At 33.7% G+C, this 12,900-nt stretch overlaps 1 protein-coding gene across 6 annotated transcripts in view; it reads left to right on the top strand.

Moving 5' to 3' along the window:
• CAPS2 (calcyphosine 2) overlaps nt 1-12,428 on the top strand; it is a 31,170-nt gene extending 18,742 nt beyond the window's left edge. For 5 of the 6 annotated variants that reach the window (XM_083820787.1, XM_083820786.1, XM_083820789.1 and 2 more), the window contains 6 exons: nt 1,753-1,868; nt 6,176-6,252; nt 7,892-8,046; nt 8,546-8,665; nt 9,724-9,820; nt 11,123-12,428. In XM_083820787.1, coding sequence (XP_083676913.1) covers nt 1,753-1,868; nt 6,176-6,252; nt 7,892-8,046; nt 8,546-8,665; nt 9,724-9,820; nt 11,123-11,298 — 741 coding nt within the window. In that variant the 3' untranslated portion in view covers nt 11,299-12,428. The remainder of the gene's footprint in view (nt 1-1,752; nt 1,869-6,175; nt 6,253-7,891; nt 8,047-8,545; nt 8,666-9,723; nt 9,821-11,122) is intronic. The other variant, XM_083820790.1, reaches the window with a different exon arrangement.
• Nucleotides 12,429-12,900: the final 472 nt, after the last annotated feature.

The following is a 12,900-nucleotide window of genomic DNA, read 5'->3' as shown; positions in this document are numbered from 1 at the left end:
TGAACTATTTGGGACGGAGAGTCTTGAAGTAGAAGACTTAAGTACTTACTTGTTAACAAATTAATGATCTTTGTGAGGTTTGCAGATGTTTCGATGAAGGCATTGACTGAATATTTTTTAAGCACGAGGGAATTGGTTTTAACTTAAAGTTTGAAAATATTTACCACCAGCTTTATGGAGAGAGTTTTTGTTACAGTTTTTTTTTGTTTGTTTGTTTGCTTCTTTTCTTTAAAAAGGTGATTGTTTGAAACATCATTTGAATAAATAGCATGTATAGTCAAGTTTCTACTTAACTGAGCATTTGAAACTATGGTAGACTTGATACACCAGATAATCTGATCATTGACTATGGACCATATTGTGTCTTCTGTGCTGCTGTACATCTGTACTTGGAGAAGCGTTCATTGTTTTTAAATACAAGCATTTTCATAAATATTCATAAATTTTGAAATACAGGATGGTTTTGCTGCATCCTCCTGTAAATCTTAAGTTTGGAGCAAACAATGCATTTGAATGAAGTATTTTAAATAAAGGCAACAACATCAGCTTTTAGTATTTTGTCTAATCACTTGAGTAATCCTAGCAGTTTACATGTAGCTACCATATAGGAGTTTCCAAGATGAAATAGATGACTTTTTATGGTACGGAGATTGAAGCTAACTCTTTTTTTTTTTTTAGATTTTTTTTGGTTGTCATTTGTGTCTTTGCAACCCGCAAATGGAATTATGGGAATGTGTTTTAAACAAAGGTGTGTCTTAAAGACATCCACAAAATGTACTGTCCCCAAGTTCATTATCTCTTTGGAATGATGTCATATTTGTGAATCTCCATATCTTCAAGCTCAGTTTCTCGGATGACATTAAGCTACACAAATCTCTCACAAAGTCCAAGTGGTTGACACAGTTGCACAGCAGCAGTATCTTCCTACTTTATGGGTGTTGGAATCTTTATAATCCAAGCCTGCATGGATATTATAGTTAGAGCTACTGCTTTTTTGATTCTTGTCACTGTTCTTTGTTTCTAGTTTACTTCTGTTCTTTTCTTCCCTCTCCTTCTCACAAACCAGATACCTCACATATTTTCTGAAGTTAAAGAAGCTATATCCCTTGTCCCCAGCTTGGAGGGAAGAGGAATTTTAATACTCAGAAGGGACAGTATTGAACAGAACTTTTTACTAGTATTAGTGTGTTTTTATTCAATATTTGTTACTGAAATACAGTAATTTCAAAGAATAACTACATATTTAAGCATTGCAAGGATTATTTGAACTTTGGGATGTCTACCTTTTGGTTGTTTTTTTATCTTAAGTATGATTGTAGGTTATTGAGTGTAACTGTGGAGGGTTTCTTCTAGTCTGAAAACTTGGCTCCCAGAGAATCATTGTGGCACCTTCTGTGACCATCTGTTCTGTGGTCCAGTGAGTTTTGGATTCCATAAGATAAGAAAAATACAAAAGTAGAGCCTGGCTGAGAGAACAACAATCTATAGTATCACATTACTCAATTGTGAATTAGGGTAGAGCAGATGCTCTTACTAGACAAGCCTCCATGTAGAAGATAAAGTTTCATTTCGAAGTCTGTTTGTTTTTATTTAGTATTAGAAAAGTTCTGTTAAGAAGGTTAACTGACCTTAGTTACACTTTTTCCATCATTTCATAGCAAGACTTTAATGATCATACTTCTGAAAGTCTTGCAGAACATATTCTACAAACTATGTGACCTGTTTGTAAACCATTCTATGTTTTGCCAACAGGGAGCTAACCTAACTTTCCGAAGTGTTGATCATAATCTTCCAGAAAGTGTCAAGCAGAACCCAGTCCTCACCCTTCGTGTGATAAGTATTGATGAAACAGCTATGGATTTTCTCAAGTAAGTGCAGCTAACTTTTTCAAATTAGTCTTCCTTAAGCAAAAAATACTTTTCTATAAGAGCTTCTAACATGTTATTTATCCTGTTAAAAAAAATCTGTATTTAGGCTGTTGTTAGGAGAAATTAGTAATAGATGTGAGTGGATGTTCTATAATTCAATAACTTCCTAGAATGATAAGGAGTAATTTGAAAAAAAGAATTAATTAAATATGAAGCTATCTTACTTGCTTTGTTTGAAGTCTTTTTAACTCAAATCATACTCTGAAACTTTTCTGATGTGATGAACTAATGTACTATGTTCAGGGCAAAAATCATTTTTTTGTGATCAACATTACCATTGAATCTTTTGTGAAGCTTATATTAAATGCTTATATCAGTTATGCCAATGCAAGTGTTTGAACACAGGCAGGGGAGGGATTGATGGTTTCTTTTTTTTTTTTTTCCCATCTTCTTTACTTCCTTTTTGTATGCCTTCCTTCTTCAGTCTTTGAGATACTGCTACACATTGAAGACTGCAGGCATTGGGACATCTAATTTCTCAACACATTTGTTTTCTCATCCACTTGCTGTATTCCCTCCAGTCAGGTATTGATACACATCGGTAAGATCACCCTGAGCATTCTCTTCTACAGGCTGAACATCCCCAGTTCTCACAGCCTCTCCTTGTACATCAGATACTACAATCTCTTCTTGACTAGGAACAACAGTAACAGAGCCTCAAATATATTTACTATCTAAAAACTACTTTCATCAGAACAACTTAACTAACCATTATTTTTTTTTCTGCAAGTGTTGAGATACATGAAGCTTGTTCTCAGTTACAGTAATATTCACTTTAAGGTCCCTTTACACTGAAAGCTCTGCAAAGAGGCCCTAGTGAGCTAACAGTCCATAAAATTGTAAATTCAAATTTAATTGGTTGTAGAAACATAGAGCTGTATGATGCTTACTTCTAATTGTTCCCTGTCTGCAGGGTTTTCATGAAATAATATAGTTTAATATTGGTTGGCTTGCGTAGGACATTTTACATCTCAGAAGCATATTGTTTTGGTAAATATCTTTTTTTTTTTTTTTCATTTGTTGATAATTTTCTACCTGCGGAATTTGGAGGTGATCCAGTATTATTTCTGAAAGCTTGAGAATGAAGACCTGTTCATTGGGTTTTAAATTCATATTTTCTGCTGCTTCTTTTCTGCTATTTCTTTTTTATGCTCTCTCAAGCTGAGGTGTGGGTTTTTTTTCAGGTAGTAAATTGAAGTCTGTCTCATTCTTCTGAACGCTGTGTCTGGGTGGGGCTATTATTGAACCGTAACTCGGTCTTCTCTGGTGGAAAACTCATGATCTGAGTCCTTTTATCCCAATTAATGTACTAGCAGGGAATCCCACTCAGGAGCGTAGAGTCAAAAAGGTCTGTTGCAGATTTTCAGGAGGAGCTATGCCCTTCTGTCACAAGCTATCTTTTGTGCTTTACCCTTGTTCTAGTGAGAATATGTTGTCCTCTGTAGGTGGTTGACTTCACAGTTTAGGTAGTTTGATATGGACAGGCTCATAGGGACTTCATAATGGGAAGTACCCAAACTGGAGATGAAAATTCTTAATAGCAGAGAGGTAAGTCTTCGGCCTCCGAAATAAGGAGTAGTCCTTCATGGCAAGGCACTGGTGAACACGCAGTTTCAAGTTGGCAGTAGTTTTTACATCTGTCTTCCTACTCTGATTAAAAGATTAAAAAAACTATAGCACATTTAATTTTTTTTTTTTTAATCTTCCAGTAGGTTCTTCCACAGTATTTTTTTCTATCAAGCTTTATACTAACTTATTTGGATTACTGGGAAGCCCTTCTGAGAACACAAAATACAGAATTTCACTATAATTTTTAGTGAAGGAACCTGAGATGCGCTGATCCAGCTTTTGGTCTAAACCCCTGGCATAGTTTGTTGCCTTAGTAGTTAACTTCTTTAACTACTGTGAGTTTACATTGTTTTCGTTTGGCAGACATATAGTTAGCATGTAGGAATGAAAATAGAAACAAATGACCTTATAAACTCACTCACTATTAAGTCAGATTTCATGTCAAATACATGTAGCTAATCGTGCTTTCTCCAGAAGAACATGCAAAACAACACATTGTGGAAAGATAAGGTGTTTTCTTGTGTTTATTAATGGTTAGCTTGTATTTGAAATGAGAAGGCCTATGCATTTCCCAACAGAAAACTTATGTGCTTTACTGGCAATTTAACCTTGGTAGTTAAGACTTCTATTTGGTCCCAGTACAAGGTGACTCCCTTCATAATTTATAACTCATACCTGAACTAGAAGCATTTCTTTCTTCTGGATGTGTATAACCTACAGTTAGCAGTGTAAGCATAGATAAAAAAAGATATAAAAGTAATTTAGAATGGTGTTAACATTTGCATCATCAATATCTCTCATTACTGCTTTTTAATTATCTGGACATATTTCAAGAAATTGACTCCTTGATTTGAGAGAGATTTTATTTTCCCTGAGGGTGTATGTTTATCTATTCAACATTCAAATAAAAACGCATCAATATCCATAAACATGTTTTCCTGGAGATTTGAACTTTGCTGGTGTACTTTTAAGAAGACTGATCTGAATACTGGGACAAATAGGAAGCCATACAATAAGCCCATTGACATTCTTTTGTTACCCTGCTAGTGATGCTTTTAACACTGGGTACCTTGTGCTTTTTGGATGTTATCAGATGTTGAAAGTAATCAGGATCTGGACGGTCTAGTACCCTCCAACAGGTATCTGAAGATCTAAACAGTTATTCTTTTGTCTCCATTGTTTCTCCAGATTGCTAACAATAAAGCCATGAGAGTGCAGAAGCCTTTTAGTTAATTCTTTTCTTGCGTGATCACCTCACCACTAGTTTGTTCTAGTAATTAAAATTAAATTCAAAATCTATGGGGGACACAAGTTTCTCAAGAATATATGTTGGGAAATATATGGGATATTTCATAAGCATATACAGCAACTTCTACCTCTTGAAGTTTCTCTGAGCTGTCTCACAAGATTCTTTTTTGTGTGATTCCCATTTATTGTGTCCTGTTTATTAGCTTTTTTTTTTTTTCCAAGCATTTCTGTGGAGGGTTTTTAGAAATCCATGACTTATTTATTAGAGCCCTCTTAAATGGATTACTTTATGTAGTGCTGCAAGAATCAAGCAAAGAAAGCAGGTTTTTAAACAATAATTAGCATACATGCATATTTGTCTTCCTTGAAATCTTCAGTGGAAAACTCTTCAGGTTCCTGAAAGCTTCTATTAATACCATGTCCATTTCTTTTATGAAAAATGTCTATCTGTTAGCTTGCAAATTTTTCATTATCTCTTTGTTTAGTAAATTCTGGCCATTGCTCTTTGGAGCTGCTTGTAGGTTGCATGGAGAATGCATGGTCACTGCAGTTACAAGGTCTGGAATTCTCTCTTACTGCTCTCATGTGTCCTTGATGGACCATGTCCATGGCAATTCTTCCGTGGTTCAGGACATATATTGTCATATACTGTCAGTTGAATGAATACAGTCATATGGAACCCGTTCTTATTGTAAGGAACTAGGTGATAGTGTGTGAAATACCTGAATACTGTCAAGTAGAAATCTTTTAAATAATTCTGTTCCTCTGCAGAAGTATTCCTTTGTTGCTGTGTTGGTCCCCAGTGCCTCCTTAAGTGATGCTGTTCTTGATCTGCATCATGGAAGATAATCTCTTCTGCCCTTTTTCTGATTAGTTAATAACAATTTTAGTCTTTTTGCCCTTGTGTTCCATTAATCACAAGTGCAAGACATAAAACAGGTGGAAAATTGCTGACTAATCTTGGTCTTATCATTTAGACATTTTGCTAGGAAAATAAAGATTCAAGATATAACTTGTATAGTTTTGATTTTTTTTTCTTTTAAAGAGAGATTTGTAGCTACTTCATGTTATTTTCTTGGTTACTAAGTGTTGCTGCCTTAACAAACTTTTCCACTGGTCTTAGCTGAAGAATAGGACTATCCAGATATGCTTCTGGAGATTGTACAAGCAGGAGGAATTATGCATGAGTTATAAATTGGAAGAGGAGCTGCTAATGGAATAATGTCAGACAAGAGTTTCTGTATATCTGCAACTATTCAGCAAGGACTTTTTTGTACGCCATGTCAAACTTGAGCACTTGGACACAGTGCTTATAAGGGCAGTATAAGAATTAAATACAAAGTTCATTTTTTTTTTTACTACAGCTATTTTGAATTCAGTAATATTACATATGATTTTCCCCAGTCAACTTTAAATTGTTATTATTTTAGAGCTCCCTCTGAGGAATTCAAGCAAGAATGTTCTGAGCAAGTGACCAATGACAGCAGAGTTTTCAAGAAGATTCAAGGTTTGTGTCTACCAGAACCCACTTAATTTTAATTTCTGTATCTCTGTCTTTACAGCTCAGCTCAAAGAAGAGTGGTGACATTTCAAAGATTTTATTCGAATAAATGAAGCTAACCAAGAGTTAGATATTTATCAGAATATTACTAAAATCTGATACTGGAATAAACTGTTCATAAGAATACTTTCTACTCTTAACTTTCCTTCTTTAAATAAACAGTCTGGCTAAAGATCATGGAAACGGTACAGAATAATTGTGAATGTAACCAATAAAATATCACTCTCCATGACAACAAAATCTTAAAAAAAAAAAAAAAAAAGGCTAAATCATAACACTGATCCTATGTTAAACTGGCATCAAATTAAAAAAAAATATGGGGAAATATGCAAACAATCTTATTTATTCAGTTAATTCTGTTTTAGATAGTTCTTTGGCCATTATTTCTATGCATTGAAAAGTAGTTTTTTCATATTCTTCAACGTTATCCTTACTAAATATATGTGTACAATTTAATAGTATATTCTAGAATATGTAATTGTATTTTGCCAATTTACTACCTATAGTCTTTTGTACAAGAGCATAGCTTTGTGTTTAAAACTATAGAAGGGTGTTTATGCACTTGCTGTGTAACTTGAGTCCACAAAAACTGTTGAACTGAACAGTTTTTAGTTTGTATTGTAGAATCTCCAGTATAACTTTTAATAGCAAACCCGCTTTAAGTAGGCACTCTTTGGTCGCTACAATCTACTTGAGCACTTACTTTTAGAAAGATTGTTGCAATAATACGTTAGGGATATTTTTTATCTTCTAGTGCTCCTTCCTCTCTTTTTTTTGTCCTAGTGTTTCTCAATTATCTGACCATATCTAAAGCTTGCTGGTGTGGCTTGGAAGAAGGCTTAGTGTATATACTTCAAGACGTATTTTAATGTACTTCTGAGTTTGATCTTTACTGGAAAAAAAATCGTCCCTCATCCTCTTCCCCTCCATTTTGCTTTTTAATAGTAGATGCCAGTAATTTGAATATGTAATATGGTAATAATAGATGACTTCTGTTAGCAGAGTATGCTGGGAAACTCGTACAGCCCTAAAGAGAAACTGCTGCACAGAGATTTTGATAAGGCCATCATTTTTACTGTAGAAATAGTTCTTTGCCTATTAGTTTGGAACGATTTTGCAGAACTACTGATATTTGTTCTTGTTTCCACATGTATTTAACATCTCTGTACAGAAAAGGATTGAATCTGTGTCCCTTAATGGGATGTTTGTATTAGCAAAGTACAGTGTTGCTGAATTGCTTTGGGCGTTGAATAATAGTGCGTATGTATTTGATTCCAGTGGAAGTTAGCAGTTTCATAATCTGAGCACATATAGGACAACAGACATTCTTTCCTTCTGTGATCTTTTTAATGGTTTATTAGATGTTGCTGCTGCCTTATGTGATTTCTGTTACATGTTAAGTAACTGATAGTTTCATTGTGATCTCACATCTGGTCATTAAAGGTATGAGAGCTTAGGTGTGTGGATGTGCCTTTTAAGCAGCAGTGCCAGAAGCAGTTGTGGCCTTGTTTTCTTTTGTAACAGCTCCATAGCATGTGGTCAACTTCAGGTAATTGTTATGCCCTTTCCTTCCGTAAATCCTCAGGTATGCTCAGAGAGACACTAAGTAAAAGAGGAGTTCGAGTTATAACAGGCCTAGGAAAGTATTTCCGACATATAGACAAGAACAGAAATGGTTTTCTCTCTCAGGCAGACTTTAAAGAAGCTCTGAAAGTATTCCATCTGGAAGTGCCTGAAGGGGTAAGTCTAGCTTGGGCAGTATTTCACTTTAATTTATGGAATTATTTCTTTACTTAAATCTACTACAGCTTAATACGTATTTTTTCCATGGCTTTATTTCCTTGTGTTATATTGGCATTTCTGCATTCAGTCCTATGTGACATTCTTGAATAAATAAAAAAATAAGTGTGCAATCCTTTTGTGTTATGAAGAGGGGCAAGTGCGAGTGCAATCCATTTTTCTTTTTCAGCCTTTTGAAGATATTCTATAGGGTACTATTTACTTATTGTTCTTCTTTTTAAATACTATGTTACAAGAAAAGCACACAACTATCAAAATGGTTAATAATGTGAATTATGGTCATCAGTGACCAATGATGACTTGTGTTATTTTGAGAAATATTTGAGTCAGTTTGGATGGGGACATTGTTCTTTGTGAAAGTATTGTAATTTCCTACTGTAGCAATTGTTTTTTTCTAGCACATAGTGAAATTTTTTGGCAAAATATTTTCAAATTACAGGACTTTGAATCCTTGTGGCTTATTCTTGATGATAGCAAGAGTGATAAAGTTGACTATGGAGAATTTATTCATGCCATAGTTGGAGAAATGAATGAATATCGGAAAGCATTTGTAAGAAAAGTAAGTTTCACTGCAGATAGTATAGATATTTTGCAGCCTAACTTTGGAGTTAGTTATTGTGTTTTGAATTTTTTACTTAAATTTTGCATCTGGTAATTGAATTTTTAAACTGTCAGATTAGTGTGTTAAAATAAATGTAAATTAGAAGACTGCATGCTGTTCCATTGTTGAGTTAGTTAATTTTGAACTGCAACCTAGAATCAAGTCCTTTATTATTTTAGGTTTGATTATGCATGCTATTCTTACAGTGCTCTCCAGTGTGGAAAGCATCTGGCACTCCAAAGCTCTGTCTTCCAGAAATCTCTCTCTGTATTTTGGCATATCACTATATTTGTTATCCATATGCACTGTGTGCATTTTTTTCTCAATGTCTAAAATAGAGGCAATAATACTTGCCTTCTTTGAGACATCCAATTCGAGGCATTGCATTAGTGAGAGTTTTTTATATTTGAAATGTCATTTTGTTATTTGTCTATCTAGAAACTGGAAAGACAGAGGGATTGGAAATGTATTGTGACTGTTTCCAGTGTGAAACACTGGTTACAAACCAGCCAGTATCATAGTGACGGGATATCATAAAGATCAAGAAATGGGACACGCTTTTGTTCTTTTAATAATGGAGGATCTGACTCTCCCAGCCCTATATATTGGGTATGTGTATTAGAGTAAGCTGTTGAAATTAAAATGAAGCTGCTCTTAGTAGTGCTGTAGAGGCACACTGGAATGACGCCGGAATCTTAGTAATTGGAGGAGACAGAAAGCAAGCAGCTTAACTGTTGATTCTAAGGATGAGCTAGAAATTTTGGAGACAAGACAATTTTTTTTTTGAGTTTGTGAAGGGACCACATTTGAAGTGAAACTTGTCAAGATAAAACAATTGTGAAATTTCATAATGTTGAATTCTTTACTGGTATCTGGTGACTGTGATAGCAGATTCAATTTACTTAAATAAAATATGTGAATCAGAATAATCCATTGAACAAATCTGAAAATATGTGCTAGGTAGCTAAGTATGTTTGGACTTTAATTTTTTCTGCCTTTTTTTCTCCCTTGTTTAGGCTTATATGAAACTAGACTTCAACAAAACTGGAAGCGTTCCTATGGTAGACATCAGAAAATGTTACTGTGCAAAGAAACATCCTCTGGTATTGGCAGGTAATTAATTAATATTAACAACAAAAAATGAAAAAAAAAATCTACAATTAAAGTAGTGAACTTGTTAGCAGATATACGAGACCCAGAAACGGATACTAATATAAACTGTTTTCATTTCATCTGTTAACAAGAACTTTTTTCCCTCTGATTACCTATGATGTGTCTATCTGGAACTTGGCTATAAATAGTAATGGAGTTTATATACACAATTTTAATACTTGCTTTTTATCATGCTGCAAATACTTCACTTATATAGGTTAGATTGCTTTCCTTACCTGTGTAGGACTACATTTAAGTAGTTATATATCAGCTCTTATGTGCAAGAAATCACTGACCCCTATGATATCAGTAATTTAAAATTAAGAGAATACTCTTTTTCATATTACTGTTTTCCCTCAACTTCTATAAGGCTTCCAAGTGACACTAGATGTACTCATCACTTGGGGTTCCTTCTGAATAAATTATTAATTTATTTCTAGGACATGGATTGTCATTCTTTACAGAGAAAATGTTGGTATCTTCATTATTTTTCAGGCTTTGCAAAAATGTTTAAACTCTGCCATTGGAAAGATAGGAGTTTAAATCTTTGTATGTCAGTTTCTAAAATAGTATCTCCAGATACCAAACTAGTTACTGTGAAAGTCTCTTTAGTGTCCTGAACCTTTCTGTTTTACCAGTAGAAGAAAAGATGTTTTCTGTATTGCCAGTGACCTTAATAGTAATATACGTGAGGATACTTTGTGGATTAAGGATGTTGGACATTCCATTTTTTTTCCATTGCTATAATGCTATATTTTCTCCATTTTTTTCCTCAATGCAATAAAAGTCATCTAAAGTATAATCTTTATTAAGTTGCTAGAACACACATGTCAATTCCAGAACATTTTTGAATGAAAACTTGCATCTTAATGTGTTCCTAGAGCTTTGAACTAATATTACATTAAACACATGATTTATCACAAGTTTACTTCTGATTTACCAGAATTTTAATTAAGGAATGTGCCATTTAGTTTTAGCAGTCATTTGAAGAAAAATCTTCCTGATCTTATAATCTATTAAAATCGACTTTGGCCTCATGTTTCCAATGATATTTAATGCTATCGTTTGCTATTAAAGGAAGGTAATTTCTGCAGCTGATGTTAAGTGAGCAAATGACTTCATTGCCTCTTGTGAAATATTGAATTTGTTCAAGAAAAATATTTGCAAGCCAAAATCTTGGATTTTCTTTCCTAAAATATATTAACTGTCATATATTTATTGGTCTTGAAAATGTAATTAATGGGAAAAAATACACTTTCACAGGCAAAGCTACAGAAGAAGAAATTACAGCATCATTTTTAGAAACATTAGGAGAGTCCTGCAGCAATCCCAATGAAGTGTCCTATTCTGAGTTTGAAGATTACTATGAAGGATTAAGTATTGGAATCATGGATGATGATGATTTTGTTAACATCTTAAGGAACCCTTGGGGAATTTAGAATGGAAGAAGACAAATGAAAAAGAAAGACCTTCTGAACAAGGAGTGAACTAATCAAGGACTGAGTTTAGTTGTGACATGCGTTACTTCATAATTAGTTGAAATCAATAAATTGATTTCAAGGACTGAAAATTGTAGATGCTTTCAGAATAATACAAGATAAGTTTCTTACAGAGTCTGTTGAGCAATGCTAACCACTTTTTCAGTGTAAATGTTGTTCATGCATTTTCATTGGCTGTTCACCATACCAGAAAGCAGAATTTACTTGATATTAGAATAAAGTGTCATTTTCAAATTCCCTCTTATTTTAAAATACTAAAATGTGTGAGAGTATGTGCAAGAGAAATTTTAGTTTTATGATTGTGGAAAGGTTTAGATATGATGATGTAAATATCTGTGGTAGCTTTTCTTCAGTTTTCTTTTTATAAAAATGCCATATTTTTTCTTATTCTTTTCTTTGTTTCTCATTTTTTATGCTGGTGGTCAGCCTGAGAGAGAGCAGGCCATCCCCATTCAATTTGGAGGAAGACCATAGTACTGAAAATGCAGAGAATTTCACACCAATTAACCTTTAAACTAGTATCCAGGCCATCTCTGCTGCTTTTTTTTTTTTTTGTCTTGTTCAGGGATCTTCAGAGATGAATCCCAAAGGCTTTAATAAGCACAAAGATATTTTTCAGTGTCCTTCTTTTTCTCTATTTTGCTAAATTGTTTTCAAAACAAATTTCTATTTAAGTATCTGGCTTCTCTACTTTCTATTGCTGTGATTTTTTTTAAACTAATCAATGATATCCTTTGTCAAATTGATATACATCGTTTTATGTCTATTGTGAAAGTATAAAACAGAAAAGTATATATTAAAAAAACACCTTGTTTCAACAAAAATTAAGCTTTGAATTAAAATATTCCTTGCTACTTCAACTATTCAGCCAGGTATGCTTTTCAATGTAATACATCCTGTTAATTCTGTAAGGTTAATTGTGTTAGGAAATAAAAAATGTATTATTAATTAGTTTTATATATATATGTATGTATGTAGATAGCACTTGGTTTCAATATACCTTTCAAAATTAACTGTATGTTGAACTGCATGTTTTAAGCCTATGCAATTAAAGAAATCCTCCCTGGTGATGCTTTTAGGAAGGTTATTCCACATTATCCTACGGAGTAGAAAGACTGATCACAAATGGATGCTTCCTTAGTGAGTCGTCTTATCAGCACAAGCTGCAAAGGTCGTACCTGCTGCAAATTAAATGGTGTGTATTGTTCTTATCACTAAAGTTAGGTGAATGATAGGCACGAATGATATTTCCATAACTTTGGTATGCATTTTTTTCTTCATCTGAAGTTAGATCCTTAACAGGGTAATCTACAATAAATTCTAAAGGTCAGAAATTACCTAAAAAATACAAGCCCATACTTTGGTAATTCTCTAAAACCTGGTAGGTATTAAATTTCTGTTAAATACAAGGTCAGTTATACATCAGTGGCTGCCTCAAAACACCAGCTATGATGTCTCTGGTGAATTTATAACGGAGTTCACAAAAGTTCCTTTTAAAAAGTCACTTTCTATCTGCCTGCTGTTATTTGTTCTCTAAAAATG

This window comes from Anser anser (assembly GCF_964211835.1).
Source record: "Anser anser genome assembly, chromosome: 1".
Lineage (NCBI taxonomy): Eukaryota > Metazoa > Chordata > Aves > Anseriformes > Anatidae > Anser > Anser anser.
Note: the sequence above shows the minus strand (reverse complement) of the source record. Positions and strands in the feature narration are given on the sequence as shown.